The sequence below is a fragment of the Oreochromis aureus genome, linkage group 20 (assembly GCF_013358895.1).
Source record: "Oreochromis aureus strain Israel breed Guangdong linkage group 20, ZZ_aureus, whole genome shotgun sequence".
Classification (NCBI taxonomy): domain Eukaryota; kingdom Metazoa; phylum Chordata; class Actinopteri; order Cichliformes; family Cichlidae; genus Oreochromis; species Oreochromis aureus.
In genome coordinates, this window is record NC_052961.1 from 31,514,424 (window position 1) to 31,535,418 (window position 20,995).

At 48.5% G+C, this 20,995-nt stretch overlaps 1 protein-coding gene across 2 annotated transcripts; it reads left to right on the top strand.

Annotated features, from left to right (window-relative positions):
• The first annotated feature begins 18,423 nt into the window (after positions 1–18,423).
• LOC120435286 lies at positions 18,424–20,254 on the top strand. Of its 2 annotated transcripts, none has more exons than XM_039604578.1 (2): positions 18,424–19,683; positions 19,856–20,254. In XM_039604578.1, the coding sequence occupies exon 1, from the start codon at positions 18,485–18,487 to the stop codon at positions 19,256–19,258; it is 774 nt and encodes a 257-aa protein (XP_039460512.1). In that variant the 5' UTR covers positions 18,424–18,484; the 3' UTR covers positions 19,259–19,683; positions 19,856–20,254. The 2 variants fall into 2 exon arrangements, with proteins under 2 accessions (XP_039460512.1, XP_039460513.1); XM_039604579.1 differs by having other exon boundaries at positions 18,424–19,443.
• Positions 20,255–20,995: the final 741 nt, after the last annotated feature.

Below are 20,995 nucleotides of genomic sequence, written 5' to 3' on the forward strand. Positions count from 1 at the left end.
GTGTGCAAACCTTAATATAGTCACTTATGGAAATACATAGACCTCAACTATTTCAGCACTTTATTTTCTATTAGATTTAAATTAAAATGAATAAAATTACAACTATTAACAAATAAACTTACGCCCAAAAACATAATCATCTTCTGAAAATAAATTTTCCATTTCACTAGCTGCATCAGGGCTGATTACTGCCAGACCTAATTACTGTAGGCGAAGTCGACCCCTGAGCTTAAATGAATTCAATTGAATTCAATTTAAAAATAATAATAGGGTAGGTTTGTATAAAAAAAAAAAATCTATCCTTAAGAAATGAAATATATATATAATGAAATATCTTTTCAAAACTGGATTTTTTTTAATGTAATTAACAGATTAACATGCCCTGTAGACAGCAAACAGCAGATTAATATATATATTTTTTGCTTTATTTTATTTTATTTATTTATTTAATAATGTTCACACGTGCAATGTGAGCTGATTGAGTTAAACTGACAGTCTTTAGCCATAAAAAGAAAGAAAAAAACAGTGTTAATATCTTAGCAGACAGCAGATGCCAAAACCAAAATTAAAATATCTTATGTATTTAGTAAATTCAAATACACATCTTACATTCATCAACAAATGTAATGTTTTCTTAACAGATAAAGTTTACAACAGGTATCTCTCGTAAATGAGACCCTGAGTCTCAGTGGGACTACCTGTGTTATGCCCCTCTGCAGCCCCTAATCTCTTCAGTGTGCTCAGATATTGCTAATTGACCACACCTAGTCAGGTGTGGATAAAAGCATACCTGAGTCAGGCTTTCAGGGAGGCTCACTAGTCTTTGGCGTTGCTGCTGGCCCATCAACATTTCCATGTCTACCTAGGGTCCAGTTGGACCTATTAAGGTATTTACTGATCATAGCCTTCTTGTATTCTTGGCACACATGTTCAGTCACAACCAGCGCCTTACGTGCTGGGCCCTGATGCTGCAGGAATACAGTTTAGACATAAAACACAAGAAAGGGTCTGAAAATGTACTGGCTGATGGGCTATTTCGACTAGTAATCTACTATGTGCCCCAGCACATTAGAGAGGCCCCCTCACTGTCCACTTTTAAAACACGTCTTAAAACCCATTTTTACTCCTTGGCATATGACACAGTCTGACCCTGATTTTATTGATTTTATTGTTTTGATCTAATGTGCTGATTTTATTGTTTTAAATGTAATTCTCATCATCATTTTTTTATACTATTTTATTATTGTCTTTGCTATTTGTGCTAATTTTATTTATTTTAATGTCATTTTAATAATCATTTTTATATATATATTTTATTTATTTTATATTATTATTTTTCTTAATTTTTAACATGTTTAATGTATCATTTTGGCATGTCAAGTGTACAGCACTTTGTGTTCAGCTGGGGGCTGATCTGAAAGTGCTATATAAATTGCTTGCTTGCTTGCTTGCTTGCTTGCTATGTCTTGTATGAGAAATGTGTTTCCTATGTTTTTTGTTTTGCCTCTGTATTTATATTATTTTGTTAGCAAAAATGTTCCACTGAATGCCACTGAATATAAATATGCTGCATTAACAGGAAGAGCCAGAGATTGATAATAACTAATAGTTAAACACAGAGTGGTCTATAAACACATACCCCTACTGCAGCATAACTAAAAGAGGATTAAGGGTCACCTGATCCAACCTTAACTGTAAGATTTACCAAAACATTGTTGGTATTGATAAAGGAGTTAATCTGTCTGGGTTGGATGTGAGTTTACACCTGATGAAAAAGTATGGGAATCAGAGTTTTAAAGAACAAGTCAGTTTGGCGCTCGAATCATCTTAACATGCTTTGCATTCAAACAAAAACATGTGAAAACATTTACCCAGAACCCACATCCAACCCAAACACAAAACACAAAGAACCCCACCCACCCACACTTGCATGCAGACAGAGTAACTAATGAGAACCTTGAGAAATGTTTTCACTTTACATTTGCATGTGCATGCAGATGTGGCAGATCTTAGGTCACGTAAGTAGCTCGTTCCAAAAGATAAGAAAAGAAAACATGATCAATTCAGATATCGCCGCTGGTGATTTGAGAGACTTGAATCTACATGCAGGCGTAAAATTTTCTGTAACACAAACTCATAACTACTTTTCGCTGTATTCACAAAACATCACATTAGAACAAGAAAAAAAGGCACTGTCAGAGAATATCTATAAACATGAAATATTACAGTCCTGACGGGAAACATCTGCACCTGGTTTGGGAACAGCACTAAGCAGGACAGACAAGATCTGCAAAGAGTGGTGCGCTTGACCGAACGCATCATTCAATCAGAGCTTCCTGACTTGCTGTCCATTTACACTGAGCGATGCAAGACTAACGCCAGGAAGATTATGATGGACCTCTCCCATCCCAACAATGGACTCTTCTCACTGTTGAGGTCTGGGAAGCGCTTCTGCTCCCTTAAGGCCAAAATAGAGAGAATGAGGAGGAGCTTCTTCCTCCAGGCTATTCAGGCCCTAAACCAGGTGTAGGACTGAACTCGCCCACACACATTACATTACTGTAGGACTGGACTCTTTCACACGCATCACATCTCCACAAGCACTCTGGTTTTCCTTTTGCACACTATAGTTTATAATTTCTTTTTATTAATAATTTCTTATGTAAACTGTTATTTGCACATCTTACTGTAAATTTCTAAGTTAACTCTGTAAATTTTGGTAGTAATCTGTAAATCTGTAAATATTACTGTCAGTTCTTACTGTCATTTAATGGAAATTTCACCTCATGTCATACTGTGTTTGGTTGTGTGTGTGACAAATAAAATTTGAATTTGAATCCAGTGGCTCAACAGTTTACACATTTGTCTAACAAACAAGTTGCCACATTATTAACACTTTCTGTTGTTGCTAGTTATTAGTATTATACAGTGTTGGGACTAACGCGTTATTAAGTAACGCGTTACAGTAACTACGTTATTATTGTGGTAATGAGCACGGTAACTAGTTATTAAGCCAAAACCAGGAACGCGTTACTCGTTACTGGGATTTAGATAGGCTCGTTACTCGTTACTTCGTGTGGTGGATATGGCGGAGCTTCCACAGATTCAATAACATTAGCAAGTGGTGGAAGCCAGCAGGTGGATGAAGGAAAAGGGAGGCAAGAGGAGAGACCCGAAACGGCCGCCGGTCCGCGTGTCAGGTGAACTGAACTTCAGGTAAGAAGTTATGACCTGCAGTCTATCGGAGTCAGATATAAACCAAGTTTAGGTGGAGTTTATTTTCAGTATGCTGACATTGTCGTACTGCGTGCTAGCTAGCATGACGGAGTTTCTATACAGCTGGGTGGGTGGCGGTATGTTACTGATGTTGAACTTTATTTTGTTCATATGGTTAATTATTAGAGTTGCCAACCGTCCCCTAAAAAACAGAATCGTCTGGTATTCAGAGAAAATATTACTCGTTTCGTACTGAGGTGAAAAGGAACACAGTTTGTCCCGGACTTCAGCTACAATGAAAAAGACACAAAGCTGAAGCTGCACAGCTGCCTCTTCTTCTCTCATTCTCTCCTCTCCTGTTTCTACTTCAATCACGAAACTGATCAATGATCAGCTGATCGGCTTTTCTCCCTTGTTTGTTTATCGCCCACTTTGCGCCAGAAAGAGGAAACCAGCGGATGTCACGTTAAACAACAGCAGCACGTTTAAGCTTGATCAGCTGTTGTTAGAATTTATTTAATATTAATTTCTAGTATCAGCTGATGTTTGCTGGAGCCACAGCTGTAAAGCTGCTGGTCATGATATCGGTTTGGTTATCTGGTGAGAGGAAAACATGAAGATGAAACCAGGAGATGTCCTTACTGAGTCATCAGAGCTGAACAGGTGATGTAGAAACAGGTTTACCTTTTAGGTGACATGAATGAGTTGAAGGGACGTTATGAGCTGTTTCTGAGAGACAAATAACACCAGGATCCTTTTCTATGTAGCTGACAGCTGGTAACTGTGCAGGGGCGGATCTAGCAAAGTGTTGCCAGGGGGCCAGGTAGGGCATTAACAGGGAAAGGGGGGCAAAAAGAAATACTTTTCTTTCTTATTCTCATTTAAAATGTCTAGCTTTTAAAAAAAATAATTATCTGAGTCTTACAACAAACAACTGATAGATTGATACATATATACCATCAGAACAGTGTACATCACTGTCACAACAGTGTTTATTTTCATTCAAAGGCTTTATGATTTTTCCTATAATGGCGGGCCGGTCTCTAGTCAAAATGCCCGGGACGATTTTTTTGTCCCAGTCCAGCTCTGTATGCAGCTCATTTGCAGTCTGGTGTTGCTTACATCTTCCTATTCAGAAGGCAGAATTTCCAAGTTCTGAGTACAATCAAAAGCACCACGACTGCAGTTTTTGTGTTGGATGTAAAAAGCAGGCTAGAATCATGGCGGCGGTCAACGACGGTCCAGGCGTGGGATTTCTCTCGTGGAAATGTGCACATTATTTTTTCCTTTCTATTGGTAGGTGGCACAGTGCACTTGTGGCAAGTAAGCAAGCTAGAAGACTGGCAATCTTGCTGGGTATCCAGTTACGGAAGCAACACATTAACAAGAGAAGTCTGAGTAAAACCAAAGTTACTTTCCCTAGTAACTAGTTACTTTGAAAGTAACGAGTAACTTGAAGTAACTGAGTTACTTTTTTAGAGAAGTAACTAGTAATGTAACTAAGTTACTAATTTAAAGTAACTTACCCAACACTGGTATTATATAACCATTATCACTGTTTATAACTTGCACACTACCTCAATATCAATTAAGGAGTAATAAATTGTTTTTTCCATATTATCCCCATATGTTCATTGTTTATGTTAATTAGCTCACACTCTGGCATCTTTTCACATTTAACTAAGATTTCACAAAACAGTATTGTACAGTATTGTAGCGGGCCAGGGCTGTTCGGGGCTTGGTTATTTCAGTTATGTTTTTGTTGTCATGTTGTTATGGTGACGGTGACGCACTCTCTCGGCGACTGTGAGAGAGCGCCTTTTGTTGTTGTTGTTCTGTGGTTGCCGCGCCGAGCAGTTAGGTAGCGGCAGTGTCTCGCTCAGAGATAAATAAACGGCTGTGCTCCCAAGAAACCTCTGTCTCCTCCGTGTCTGAGCTCGCCACATTGGTGTCAGAAGTCGGATAGCTCACCCTCGCCGGAATGGAGAGAGACACTCAGAGGCTGGAGCAAGCCGTCGAGGAGAGCATTCGCTGCTTGGGAAGTGGACGATTGAAGAGAGCGCAAGCGAGCGGCCATGTAAGTCCCCCGACGGCGCGAGCGCACCGCGGCAGCGGCCCGTCGTGACCGACGCTAGGACAATGCTTGGGCTGCCTCTGTCGACCGACACGCCGGGCCTCCGACAGCGAGCAGTGATACGGCTAGGCATAATGGCTGGAGCGACGAAGAGGCTGCTACACACCTAGCTCTAGCATTGGAAGGAGATGCACTGCAGGTACTCCTTGACCTAGCCCCGTCAGAGCAACATGAGCTCCAGGCCCTCATCATAGCACTCGAGAGGCGATTTGGGCAGCGGCACTCCACTGATCAGAGCAGGGAGCAGCTGACCAACCAGAGCCGCAGGCCGCGGGAGAGCCTGGGTATCTTTGCAGCGGATGTGTTGCTGTATGCTCATTGTGGCTACCCAGAGTTCCCAGCAGCAGCCCGTGAGGAGCTTAGTCTGCATGCTTTCCTGCGAGGACTTTTCCCAGAGCGACTACGCCAACACGTCCGCCTGGCCATGCCTCAGACTCTCCGTGAGGCGCTCCTTGAGGCTGAAAGGGCCGAGCATGTGCTCACATCATGACCTGACCAGCAATTGCGCCCCCCAAACTACCCTCAAATCAGAGCCGCAGACTGTGACAGTGAGGGGTAGGTCGCGGGGATATGCCAGCTGCAGCCCATGGTGCCCTGGAGGCGTTCCCGTCGACCGACCGACCGCTGCTACCGGTGCGATGAGCCTGGCCACGTGGCGCGTGACTGCCTGGCGCCTGCCCCAAAGGCCAGAACTATGTGGCCTCAGGGGGATGAGAGGGGGAGCGGTACAGCGAGGGGACCACCGCTCCAGCTTCCTGCCCCCCTCCAAGAACGATGCACGGTGGCGGGCCTAGTCGGGCACCCCCAGGGGACTCTACCTGAGCTGCTGTGTTGAGGACCAGCCCTGCCAGACCCTGGTGGACACGGGGTCCACCATTTCCCTAATACGACCTGGTGTGTTTTCTGGAACATCCGGGCCGCTTGTGATGGGTTGGTCGCCCACCGACACCCAGCTGATGACAGTGACGGGGGAGAGAACTGACATGCGGGGGAAGAAATCGTTGTGGATCCGAGTGAAGGATCTGGAGCTGGTGCACGACTTCTGGCTTGCTGACATCCAAGAACAGTGCATCATCGGCCTTGATCTGCTGACCCGCTGGGGGGCCTGCGTTGACACCGTGAAGCTGGCTATCACTCTTGGTACAGAGACTCTGGCCCTCCAGTGCGGTCAAAAGCAGGGAACCAGAGACTGCAGGCAGACGCGGCTGGTTCAGCACACCATCGACACCGGCTCTGCTCAACCCATCTGTCTGCACCCATGCCAGCTGCCCCTCGCGAAATGGCAGGGAGAGCAGGCCCAGGAGGCATGGGGCGTGGCTACTGCTCGGGCCACAGCCGGCGGAGGGGGATGGCTCTCGTTGACCATGCAGCAGCTGAAGCAGGAGCAGGAGGCTGATGCGACGTTGGTTCAGGTGGGGGCCTGGCTGGAGACAGCACGACGCCCAGGCTGGACAGGGGTGTCAGGACAGGGGCCCGAAGTGAAGGCCTACTACTCCCAGTACAACAATCTGGAGACCCACGACAGCCTCCTGTACCGGAGATGGCGGGCCCCCGGACAGGGCAAGGATCTCCTGCAGCTGTTGGTGCCTTGGTCGCTGCGGTCGCAGGTGCTCGAGCTTGTCCACGGCTCGGTGGGGGCCGGCCACTATGGGAATGCTAAAACACTCCGCCGTCTCAGGGGACAGTTCTACTGGCCTGGTTGTCGTCGGGATGTGGAACTTTATGTGCACTGCTGTGACACCTGTACGGCACGGAAGGGCCCCACTCAACGCTCCACTGCCCCCCTGCAGCAGCATCGGGTGGGGGCCCCGATGGAGAGAGTGGGAGGAGACGTCCTAGGGCCTTTCCCCGTCCCCGAGACAGGGAACCGGTGCGTGTCGGTGGCCAGGGACTGCTACAGGAGGCTGAGGGAGCGGCCGCGAGTGGTTCATGACTACACCTGCCAGGCCCAGGTCAGCGCCGGAGTACGACAGAAAAGAGCCTGCGACACCAGGTGCCGAGGGGGAGCTTTCATGCCTGGCGACAAGGTTTGGGTGTACTGCCCGGTTCACAAGAGAGGGGTGTCCCCCAGGCTGCGCGATCACTGGCAAGGGCCGGCGGAAGTCGTGGGGCGGCTAACAGAAGTGGTGTACCGGATCCGCATCCCAGGCCCAGGGCGTGTGGCGGTGGTGCACCAGGACAGGCTCTCACCGTACCGCCCGCCCGCTCCAGCAGCCGCCGGGGCAGGGGATTCTGGTCGCACCCCAGGGTCTCATCCGAGTGACTCTTCCCCTGCTGGTCGAGATCGGCCTGCGCGCCGAAGGAAGACACATGGACATGTGCAGGACTTTGTGTTGGGTAATGGGGTTGTCGGGGACGACTGACCCCTTAGGTGGGGGCTATGTAGCGGGCCAGGGCTGTTCGGGGTTTTGTTATTTCAGTTATGTTTTTGTTGTCTATTTGTTATGGTGACGGGTGACGCGCTCTCTCGGCGACTGTGTTTTCCGGTGAGAGAGCGCCTTTTTTTGTTGTTGTTCTGTGGTTGCCGCGCCGAGCAGTTAGGTAGCGGCAGTTTCTCGCTCAGAGATAAATACACGGCTGTGCTCCCAAGAAATCTCTGTCTCCTCCGTGTCTGAGCTTGCCACAGTATTTAAGATTCATTTTTTAAAATAAATAACTTTCATCATCAAAAATACACAAGGATATAACAAATACAACAATAAATGACACATGTAAATAATATAACTGTTACAGAAGAAGAACGTTATGGAAGTAAAAAATTAATTTTGGGTAACATGCAGCATTTGTTTTGTAGGCTCTATTTTTAAACTGACCTCACTCCTTAGCAGAAAAATGAGGAAACACATTATAGATAATTACTGAAAAAGAAAAACAGTAAAAGTTTATCATTCCACATTTGGCTTTGATCAACTATCTCCAGCCTCTCAGCAATTGCAGTAATGCAGTAATTACTCATGTTTTATCTAGTCATAATCTCATATATATTTATTTATCAATCAATTTAACTGGCCAAACTGTGTATAAACAATCATGTTGTTAGGTAACTTGGCAGTGGCTTTATTATGGGTTCAAATTTATGTAGGGTTAAAATCTTGTCTTCATATTTGATGAATAAGCTCACTATAGGAAAAGGCATGAAACATGAGATGATGGGTTTTTAATTTAATTAGTTGCAGGATGATTAAAATGACAAGAGGTCAAAATGAGCCTGGTGAAACATGTTGTCAGGGTTCCTGGGTCGGTGACCCAGTGTTTTCAGTTTTGTCACGTTTAGGTTATGTTTACATTATGTTGCCACATCAATGTTCTCACTTCCTGCTTTTCCTGTGTCAGCTCGTCTCTTATGTTATTAGCCAGATTATGTTCAGCTGTGTACTCACCGGTCTCTCATTATCATCCTCATCAGTCTGTGTATTTAAGTCCTCTGTTTCCACTCGTTCACGGTCGTGTCATTGATGTTAATGTCGTCTCTCCGCATGTATGTTCAGATCAGTCAGCCAGCCATTCGTTCATTCAGTCAGTTGTCCACCCAGTCAGCCATTTATTGTGCGATCTATTGTACAATATAAAGCGCCTTGAGGCGACTTTTGTTGTGATTTGGCGCTATACAAATAAAATTGAAATTGAAATTGAATTTCAGTTCATGTTCTGTTCATCCAACCTACCTACAATAAACACCATTATCCTGCACCGTGAGTCCAGCGTTTGGGTCATCTCTTCCTCGCCTCCACACACGACACTCCTGACAGAATGACACGACCTGTGCCAAGAAGACACGCTTTTGACCCAGCGGACTCGGACCTTTTTGAGCGGCAGGAGGCAGCGCTCTCCTTGTGGACGGAAAAGCTTAAGGAGAGACAGCGGCTCTTCGCGGAGCTAGAGCACGTCTTCGAGGGGACTCGCCTGGCTCTGGGCGGGCCTCGGAGACGCCGCGTTCTTCCACCTGCTGCCTCACCTGCACCGGAGCATCCGCCGCGGAGAGTGGGAGTTTCTCGCTGCACTTCAGCGGCTCCCTCTCTCGCGGCTCCGCTCCTCGCTGACACGCCACCTGCCTCATGCACTGGACCTTCAGCCTCGCCACGGCACAGCGGCTCCGCCTCCCATCTCGGCTCAACGGAGGCTCCCGCGCCAGAGGCTCGGCTGTGTACCCCGCCCGCTCTCTCTTCCCGGAGAGAGCGGCGCGCCCGCCGCCATCGCACTTCCCATTCGGAGCTCCAGCACCCGGTGGTGAGCGAAACAGACTTTTTTCTTTCCTCTCACTTCAAACCAGAGACTGTTCACTATCCACCTAATCAAAAGACTGTATGTTGTGATGACATCCTGGACTACCCTATTAATACGCACCACTCTGCCTCCAAAGAGACTGTTCCACCATCACAGGCCACTGCTAAAGACATTATCCCCGCTACACCTAATAATTTCTCCCACTCAATCACCATTTCCTCACCCATTACTCAACCTTTTTTTGCCAGCACAGTGGCTCAGATTCAGCCTTCCCCTTCACCTGTTTCACCTTCTCAGGTGAAGGCAGCTAGGGCTCAGCCTGTCTCTGTGGCACCCCCACCTGTGCCAGCTCCCAGGACGAGAGCAGCTGTGACCCAGTCTACCTCCACACCCGTTCCTGTTTCTCGGGTGGGGGTGACTGGTGTCCAGCCACCTCCCGTGCCTGTCCCAGCACCCAGGCTGAAGGCCGCTAGAACCCAGCTTGACCTCCCTAGAGGCTCGGAAGAGCCAGCCTCTCCACCTGTCAGTTCAACTCTTCATCCACCTCCTGATCCAGCCTTTCACGCCCTCGCACTATCCCTGGTTAGGCTAGCTGAGGTGTTCCCTGCCCAGGCACCAGCTTTACTAGCCCAGGCTGTAGCTCTATCTCCTTCACTAGCTCAGTCTGTAGCTCAGCCGTTAGCCACACCAACCACAGCTCCATCGTCAGCCTCGCCTACCTCTGTTCATCCCTTAGCATCCCCACTCCAGTCAGTTCCCTCGCCTGCTGTTCAGCTTCCGCTCCAGTCAGTTCCCTCGCCTGCTGTTCAGCTTCTGCTCCAGTCAGTTCCCTTGCCCGCTGTTCAGCCTCCAGTTCAGTCAGTTCCCTCGCCCACTGTTCAGCCTCCAGTTCCGTCAGTTCACTCACCTGCTCTTCAGGCTGCTCCTGTCCAGTCACCTGCTCTTCAGGCTGCTCCTGTCCAGTCACCTGTAGCTCAGGCTGCTCCTGTCCAGTCAGCTGTAGCTCAGGCTGCTCCTGTCCAGTCACCTGTAGCTCAGGCTGCTCCTGTCCAGTCACCTGTAGCTCAGGCTCATCCCGTCCTCCAGGCCCCTGTAGCTCAGGCTCATCCCGTCCTCCAGGCCCCTGTAGCTCAGGCTCATCCCGTCCTCCAGGCCCCTGTAGTCCAGTCTCATCCCGTCCTCCAGGCCCCTGTAGTCCAGTCTTCTCTGGTCCAGTCATTCATCCACCATCCTGTTCAGTTCCCGGACCTGCAGCCACAGCATCCAGAGCCAGCTCTGAGCTCTCCCGCTCCTCAGCCAGGGGTTTCCGCACCCGCTGGCCCGGCCGCACCTCAGCCAGGGGTTTCCGCACCCGCTGGCCCAGTCGCTCCTCAGCCAGGGGTTTCCGCATCCGCTGGCCCGGCCTGTCTCCAGCCAGGGGTTTCCGCACCCGCTGGCCCGACCTGTCTCCAGCCAGGGGTTTCCGCACCCGCTGGCCCTGCCTGTCTCCAGCCAGAGGCTTCCGCGCCTCCTGGCCCTGCCTGTCTCCAGCCAGAGGCTTCCGCACCTCCTGGCCCTGCCTGTCTCCAGCCAGAGGCCTCCGCGCCTACTGGCCCAGCCTCCGAAGCTGTTGCTCCGTCACCGCCGGCTCCCATGCCGTCGCCTGGTCCAGCCTCGGCTCCAGCTTCTGCTTCGCCTGGTCCAGCCTCGGCTTCGCACAGTCCAGCTTCTGCCTCTGCGTTAGCCTCGCCTGGTCCTGCGGCTGCCACGCCGTCGCCCAAGCCACGTTCTGGACGTCGCCGCCGTCTTCCTCGCGGCCACCCACCGGACCTTCTCAGTGGCCGCCGCCGTCTTCCTCGCGGCCGCCCACCGGACCTTCTCAGTGGCCGCCGCCGTCTTCCTCACGGCCGCCCACCGGACCTTCTCAGTGGCCGCCGCCGTCTTCCTCACGGCCGCCCACCGGACCTTCTCAGTGGCCGCCGTCTTCCTCGCGGCCGTCCGCCGGATCACCTCCAGCGTCCCAGCTGGCCACGTGGCCGTCTGCCTGAACTGTCTCTGTTTGGACTCCGTCCCTCCATCCTGGGCCCCCTCCGCCCCCCCTGTTCTGGTGTCTTTCTCTTTCGGCCATCGGGTGCCGGCCTTTGAAGGGGGGGGTACTGTCAGGGTTCCTGGGTCGGTAACCCAGTGTTTTCAGTTTTGTCACGTTTAGGTTATGTTTACATTATGTTGCCACATCAATGTTCTCACTTCCTGCTTTTCCTGTGTCAGCTCGTCTCTTGTGTTATTAGCCAGATTATGTTCAGCTGTGTACTCACCGGTCTCTCATTATCATCCTCATCAGTCTGTGTATTTAAGTCCTCTGTTTCCACTCGTTCACGGTCGTGTCATTGATGTTAATGTCGTCTCTCCGCATGTATGTTCAGACCAGTCAGTCAGTCCTTCATTCGTTCATTCAGTCAGTCGTCCACCCAGTCAGCCATTTCAGTTCATGTTCTGTTCATCCAACCTACCTACAATAAACCCCATTATCCTGCACCGTGAGTCCAGCGTTTGGGTCATCTCTTCCTCGCCTCCACACACGACACTCCTGACACATGTGACTAGCAGGGTCAAAGATTTTGAAAATGGTGGTACTGTAGCAGCAGGAGACAGAGAGGGAGATAAATGTATTTTTATATGTAAGTATATGACTTACATATATAGTGGAATAAAAATTAAAAGCTTAAAACCCTTTGATTGTTTTGTTTTTGGCATTTGCATGGAAGTTTTACAGAGAGTATACACATCTATTTTTGATTTTCTGAAATTAAGCTCTGTTTTTTTGGGGATTTTCATACTAAATAACAATTTAAACATCGTGTTTTAGGTTCCAACAGCTCATTTAATCCAAACGACAGAAGAAAATTTCCTTTTCACCAAACATTCTGCCACTGTGGTTCTGAAGTCTAAGAGTAAATAATCTGTCAGTTTAAACTATACTCATAAGCATATTGTGCACATGAGTACAGTTGTATTAACCCTCATCCTATACAGAACGTTTGATATCAGTGCAGCCAGACAGTATTGTTCCTCTTTTTAGGAGTTCTATAAACAAATGATCTTTAAAAAGAAGTTGTACATAAGGGTTAGGTTTGTGTATGGGATTCCCTATGCCCCCTGAATGCACCATGGGTGCGCATGTCCGCAGCTTTAGTTCAGAGACAAACGGCAGCCGAACAACGGGCAGTGTGTGCGTTCATAAGACCGTAAGTTAATGTTTTACTTCACTCAGTTACGTTGGGGTTCAGCCATGAGCGTATTTGATGACTTACCAGCAGTTTCTGCTTCTGTTTAAGTGATGTTATGTATCAGTGGCAGTTCGCTAGCATTACAGATTTGTTCGCTAATTAGCTGCTAGCAGGGAGATTCGTTGTTATCATGTTGTTGATTCTGTGCTCTGTGTAACAGATGATGAACCAATGTAAAGTTGCCTTCAGTGCATAGTTGTACGTGGTGTGTTAATGCATAATGTCTGACTTTAAGTTTATGTAACCAGTCTGAAGTATAATGTCAGTTTATTTAGTTATACACTGTACTTGAGTACACCTCAGTTGTATCTTTATGTTTATTATGTAATTTGATTTCTAAGTGATTTGTATCATTATGCTTCGTCTGCAGAAACCACACACACACACGCAATACAAAGACTGAGAACTTTATTCCTGGACTCTGCCTGTTTGTTCTTCCCACATCTGAACATTTGCAAGTGTTCTGACCCGACACTCTGAAGTGATTGCTGCCAGCTCAGATTTCTTTAACCCTTCTAAACATTTGGTCCTTCGAGCCGGATGTTGAGCAACTGCTTCAGCCTTATATGTTCAGGATGGAAGACCGATATCCATACAGAGAGTCTGACCGCCCACGCAGACATAGCAAGCTGCCATCATACCTCCAGAATTATGAAGTGGACGACTTCGCTAAGAACCGACTCTCTTATGATGATCAGGGCAAGCATTCTACTCATCCTGAAATTCTCCAATATATTCATCATATGAAAGAGGAACACAATCAGCTCCGACTAGATGTGCAACGCCTGACAGAACTGATCTCTAGCTCTCCTGTACTAGCTCCACAGCATGCCACGACACGGTCTGGACATTGTGAGGATGTGACATCAACCACACCTGCCCACACTAGTAAGCTGGTGCCAATCAGAGGGCAGAAGAGCCCACATCAGCCTGAAAGTGCTCCACAGGTGCCATTTGGGGATGAGTCTCAACATCCAAAGGACAGCCAGCAGGGCCTGATCGAGGAGCTCACGCACAGTCTAAATGAAGCAGATCTTGACAGGGAGTGCAGCGCACAGTCACCATCACCTTCGGTTGACTCATGCCCTGAATCTCAAGATTTTCTTCCACCAATGACACCAGGTGAGAGGCCCCCTTCACTTCAAGCTTCGGCAGCAAGGGGACGGTCACCGTATTATGCAGGACAAAGAAGGGTTGATGAGGTGTATGCTCGTCGCCACAGGAACTACAGTCAGCCTGCCACTTCTCCTAGATTGCCAAGGCTAGGGGCCGGCTATGAAGATGACCCATACTACAGACAAGATGACAGGTATCCTACCCCTGGTCACCCAAGCTGCCCTGACAGTCACTATCGTTCTCCTTATGGATATGGGTATCAGGATTCGAGTCATCCGTACAGGCGCTGTGGTAACTACCCAGATGACCGCCGACAGTGTCCACCCGATCGTCTGCAACCAGGTGGGTGCCCTCAGACACCACTCTCTCTCAGCAGAGCCCAACCAATAGAGACTTATCGTGGACCTCAACCAACGATCCCTGACTTTGTGCACGAGGACCCACGTGAGTTTGCAAGATTAAAGTTAGCTCTAGATAACATACTTCCACTTGATGCTCCTGAACACTTCAAGTTCCAGATCTTGACAGATCACCTTAAGTGTGAAGATGCACTACTTGTAGCTGACTCATACAGTAACAGTCCATTCCCATTTGCTGACACCATGAGAGCACTTACAGAAATGTATGGGCAACCTCAACATCTGGCCTTAAAAAGGATTACCAAACTGATGGATGGACCCAACATTAGGAGTGGTGACATCAGAGCCTTCAAGTCTTTTGCCCTCCAAGTCCGTGCGCTAGTGGGGATGCTACACCAGTTGGGAGAACAAGGTCGGACAGAGTTGAGGTGTGGCTCACATGTATCTCGCCTCTTAGCTAAGTTACCTTATGACCTAAGAGCAAATTTCCAGAGATTTGTTAATCCCTCAACACTCCTATACCAACACTGCTTGATCTGGCTGAATGGCTCGAGTATGAGGTGCGTGTCCAGGTAATTGGAGACCAATACTGTGACCACTCCGATAGGGAGAGGCAAGTTTCACGGAAGGAGAGGCGTCCTGAGCATAAGTTTCAGAAGGCTACCACCATTCTCCATGGTAGTGAGCCCAGGAGAAAGATGGAAGGTGACATGGCAGCGACACAAGAAAGGCCCAAGAAGTACTGCCCATTCTGTAATACGGTGCAGCATTACCTGAATCAGTGCAGTAACTTCAAACTCTTGTCGAAGGAGCAGAAGACAGAGTGGATTAAGGTGAATAAGAGGTGCTGGCGATGCGCCCGTGATCATCAAGCAGCTAAGTGTAACCTCAAAGCCAAGTGTAAACCATGTGGGCGGCGACATCTGGAAGTTCTTCATGATGTCAATACCAGCCCAGATGCTACAGCCTCTGATTCAACCAGTGCACCAGAGGAAAGCACGTGCTTAGTAAGCTCCACTTCTGAGACACTGTACGTAGACCGGCAAACCAATAGCAGTCAGGTGCTGCTCAAGCTAAGTCGTGTCATCATTAGGAGCAGTACCAAGATGGTTGAAACCTATGCTATACTGGATGATGGTTCAGAGCGTACCATACTTCTGCATGAAGCAGCTGATCGCTTGGGGCTGCATGGGGAAGCTGAAGACCTAGCACTCCGCACTGTCCGTCAAGATAGCTGTACCATCCATGGTGCCGCTGTGTCATTCTCCATTTCTCCTGCCTCACAGCCTAACAAGTCCTTCCAGATCCACCGAGCCTTCACAGCAAAGGAACTTGGCCTAGCACGCCATAGTTACCCAATAAGAGCATTACAGGAGCGGTACCGTCACCTTAAGCACCTGCCACTGCCAGACATAAAGGAAGTACAGCCCCTTCTGCTTATTGGGTCGGATAATCCACATCTTCTCACTCCTGTGGAGCCAGTACGTCTAGGCCCTCCAGGTGGACCAGCAGCTGTGCACACCCGACTTGGATGGACTTTGCAGGGTCCATCGAGATTCCTACGTCAGCGGCTAACCCCACAGCAGTGTCTCTTCACCTCTGGGGCCTCACCAGAAGCTGAGCTCTTCAGCCATGTTGAGAGACTCTGGAAGATGGATATCTTGCCATACCGGAGTGAACGACTCATTACCAGGTCCCGACAAGACGCTGAGGCCATTCAGAGACTTGAAGAACGGACAATTCGAGTAACAATTGATGGAGTAAACCGCTACGCCACCCCACTACTGTGGAAGAAGAATCTTCCCCCACTTTGTGCTACACCAGAGGCAGTTTTGGCCCAGCTTCGTGGTACAGAGAAACGACTTGCCAGAGAACCACAGAAGGCAGCTGCCTACTCTCTGAAATCAAAAACTGCTGCAGGCTGGCTTCGTCACAGCTGTTGCACGGAAGAGGCCGCAGTGTGTAACTGTTCGTGGTTTATTCCCCATCACATGGTGCACCACAACGGGAAGGACAGGATAGTGTTCAACTGTTCCTTCACCTACAAGGGTCAGAGCCTGAACGACTGCCTTCTTCCAGGGCCTACACTGGGAGCTAGCCTGTTGGGAGTCCTTCTCAGGTTCAGGGAACACCCAGTCGCCTTCAGCAGTGACATAAAGGGGATGTTCCATCAGGTCCGTCTGCTAGATGAGGACAAACGCTTTCTCTGTTTCCTGTGGCGAGACATGGAGGTAGACGAAAAACCCACCATCTACCAGTGGCAGGTGCTTCCCTTTGGGACTACATGCAGTCCGTGCTGCGCTACCTTTGCACTTCAACACCATGTCCACAAACACACTGAGCCAGGGGAGGATGCTCGTCTGTCCATAGAACGTAATTTCTATGTTGACAACTGTTTGCAGAGCCTCCCATCAGAAGGCCAAGCCAAGAAGTTGGTGGATCGCCTGCAGTCTCTCCTCTTGGAGGGTGGATTTGAACTACGACAATGGGCTAGCAATGTCCACACGGTCATCAGCCACCTACCAGTTGAGTCCCAGTCAGAGGGTAGCGTTCTCTGGCTCTCCCAGGAGTCAGCCGATCCTCAAGAGCGCACTCTAGGGCTCGTATGGCACTGTAAGACTGATGCACTCCGGTACAAGCATCAGCAGAGCGTCAGTTCAGAGCCAACAATGCGCAACATTTATCGGCTGCTCGCCCAGCAGTATGATCCTCTCGGGTTTCTTATTCCATATACAATCAGAGCAAAGGTCATCGTGCAACACCTCTGGGACAAGAAAAGAGGATGGGATGATCCTCACTTACCTGAGAATCTGCTCCATGCCTGGCGTTTGTGGGAAAGTGAACTTGGCCAGCTCTCACAGATAACACTGCCGAGATGCTACACCGACCCACACTCGGATTGTAGTAAGAGCCATCGAAGCCTTCATGTGTTCTGTGATGCCTCTGAGCGTGCCTATGGGTCTGTGGCATATCTACGCACCGACCAAGGGGAAGGAAAGGTCCAGGTGGCTTTTTTGGCTGCAAGGTCGAGAGTTGCACCCAAGAAGCAACTCTCAATTCCCAGGCTAGAGTTGTGTGGAGCCCTTACAGGAGCACAGCTGGCTTCTGTTCTGAAGAAAGAACTGACCCTTGACATCCAAGATGTGGTGTTCTGGACAGACTCGACTACAGTGCTTAACTGGCTCCATTCAGATTCATGCAGATATAAAGTCTTTGTGGGAACCAGAGTTGCAGAGGTACAAGAACTCTCTGCTGGAGCCTCTTGGCGGCACGTGGACTCAGGAACCAATCCAGCAGACGATATCACGAGGGGAAAACTGTGGCTCAGCTTGCTGGTGAGAATCGATGGAGCCGGGGCCACCATTTCTTCAGCTGCCACCCAGCCTTTGGCCACAAGCACCGGTGGGAGAAGCTAAGGAGGAAGTGGATGAGCTGAAGAAGCCAGTGTTCTGTGGTCTGCTTACTGGATCCGCTAGTCCAGCGATACCTGACGTCAAACAGTTCAGCACGTATGAGGAACTTCTGAAAGCCACTGCTCAATTGATGCACGGGGCGGCTACGGACACCAGTCACCCTGATGCTGATGATTTTCGAAGGGCAGAGCTGGCCCTACTTAGACATTCTCAGATGGAGAGCTTCCCGAAAGAATTCACATTGCTTAAATCAGAGAAGCTGATTCCATCCAGTAGCAGGCTAATTACCCTCGCTCCTGAGTATGACAAGGCTTCTGACTTGATTAGAGTTGGAGGTCGACTCCGCAGATGTGAAGGCCTGAGCCCTGAGGTACTACACCCTGTACTTCTAGAGCCCGCTCACCCAGTTACGAAGCTTCTAATCCAGCGATGTGACAATAAGCTCAACCACCCGGGAGCTGAACGTGTTTTCGCTGAGTTGCGCCGGAAATACTGGATCTTAAGGGGGAGAGAGGCAGTCAGAAGACATCAGCATTACTGTCCCGAATGCAAGAAGTGGAGAGGTCAACCAGAAGTCCCGAAAATGGCAGATTTGCCGCCCTCAAGTTTGAGGCTCTTCCGACCTGCTTTCTATTCAACTGGAATGGACTGTTTCGGCCCTATGCTCATTAAAGTGGGTCGGCGCACAGAAAAAGGTGGGGCATCCTTTTCAAGTGTCTTACTACTCGAGCAGTTCACCTGGATCTGCTGGTAAACATGGATGTTGACTCCTTCTTGATGTCACTCAGACGGTTCATAGCCCGTAGAGGGAAGCCGTTTGAACTCCTTTCAGACCAGGGTACCAACTTTCGAGGTGCAAGTAAGGAACTACAAGAAGCATTCACTGCCCTCACACCAGATCTTAGACAGCAACTGGCGGCAGAACAGATCCGATTCTCTTTCAATCCCCCTAGTGCTCCACACTTTGGTGGGTCTTGGGAGAGAGAGGTGCGATCTGTGAAAACCGCCCTGCGCACCACGTTGGGAGCGCAGATAGTGTCAGAGGAAGTGCTGAGGACTGTCCTGCTTGAGGTGGAGAGTATACTCAACTCCAGGCCTTTGGGTTATGTTTCTTCAGACATCGCAGACCCAGATCCCATCACGCCCTACTCTTTGTTGATGGGGCGGCCAGATTGCTCTCTACCCCAAGTGTTCTATCCAGAATCCGAGCTGCTCAGTCGTAAGAGGTGGAGACACACTCAAGTCCTGGCTGACCAATTCTGGAAGCACTTCATACGGCATTTTATGCCCACCTTGCAACCACGGCAGAAATGGCACAAGGAAACAGACAACATTGCAGTTGGATCTGTGGTTCTCATTGTTGATCAGCAGACCCCACGAGCGCTCTGGCAAATAGGAACCGTGAAAACTATCTTACCAGGGGCTGATGATCGTGTCAGAGCTGCAGTCGTTCAAGTAAAGGACCGAACTTACACTCGCCCAGTGGCACGGCTCATCAGGTTGCCTGTTCTACCCCAGGATTCTGCTTAGGTGCAGAGGACATTCCACCAAGGTCAAATTTGTACACCAAATTTGGGGGCGGCTGTACATAAGGGTTAGGTTTGTGTATGGGATTCCCTATGCCCCCTGAATGCACCATGGGTGCGCATGTCCGCAGCTTTAGTTCAGAGACAAACGGCAGCCGAACAACGGGCAGTGTGTGCGTTCATAAGACCGTAAGTTAATGTTTTACTTCACTCAGTTACGTTGGGGTTCAGCCATGAGCGTATTTGATGACTTACCAGCAGTTTCTGCTTCTGTTTAAGTGATGTTATGTATCAGTGGCAGTTCGCTAGCATTACAGATTTGTTCGCTAATTAGCTGCTAGCAGGGAGATTCGTTGTTATCATGTTGTTGATTCTGTGCTCTGTGTAACAGATGATGAACCAATGTAAAGTTGCCTTCAGTGCATAGTTGTACGTGGTGTGTTAATGCATAATGTCTGACTTTAAGTTTATGTAACCAGTCTGAAGTATAATGTCAGTTTATTTAGTTATACACTGTACTTGAGTACACCTCAGTTGTATCTTTATGTTTATTATGTAATTTGATTTCTAAGTGATTTGTATCATTATGCTTCGTCTGCAGAAACCACACACACACACGCAATACAAAGACTGAGAACTTTATTCCTGGACTCTGCCTGTTTGTTCTTCCCACATCTGAACATTTGCAAGTGTTCTGACCCGACACTCTGAAGTGATTGCTGCCAGCTCAGATTTCTTTAACCCTTCTAAACAGAAGTATATGTTTATTTTTAGTCTTTTTCTCAGCTGCCTTTTTGATTTCTTTTACCTTCAGGATTGAAAGGATCTAGTTCAGGAGAGGGAGTCAGTGAGAAGCCCACTGCTGCTGATTGGTCCTGGTTTGTACTTATGACTGAGGTGCTGGGAGAGAGCTCTTCAACTAGGCCTCCTGTCCTAATTGTTTCTATCCCTGAGGACACTGCAGGGCCAAAAGATCAGCCGGTTCTCCTTTTTTCTTGCGCCTGGCTACAAATATCATCATCATTTTTATATTTTTAATCTTTCTATACAACAGAACACCTTAGCAGGGATGCAGAGGTGCACCTTTGTACTCCCCCTACAGAAAGGTGGCGATTCTTCCATGATTAATAATTGGTGGCCAATTTCCAAACTTTGTGTCATAGCTAAGGTTCTTGAAAGGCTGGTAAATAATCAACTTAAAAATTATCTGGATTAAAATAGTATTTTATCTCCTTTCCAATCTGGTTTTAGGAAACTGCACAGTACTGTAACTGCCTCCCTAAAAGTTCTCAATGAAGCCGTGGATGCAAAGATCTACTGTGCAGCTCTTTTTATTGATCTATCAAAAGCGTTTGATACTGTTGACCATAGCACTTTATGCCAATGATTACTGTAAATAGGCCTTTCAAACCAGGCAGTTGGCTGTTTCTCTAGTTATCTGTCAGGTTTCTGAAACTCAGGAGTTGAAGACAGTGTGTTTATTTACAGTGAATCAAGATAAACGGTGCAAATTATCCACAGTGAGTGATCTCTTCTTGTGATGGTTCCCAGCTCCCGTGCAGTGGCTTCTCTCCGTGGTCCGTGGTGACAAAACAACTTCCAGCTGTGTCTATGTAAAATTGTGCGCAGCTCCCTCCACACGTTTCCGTAATTCACCTGGAAACAATAAGACGCTGCAGTAAGTACTCTTATCACAACGACTGACAGAGACACTTTCACCTGGCAAGCTGGAGTACTGACT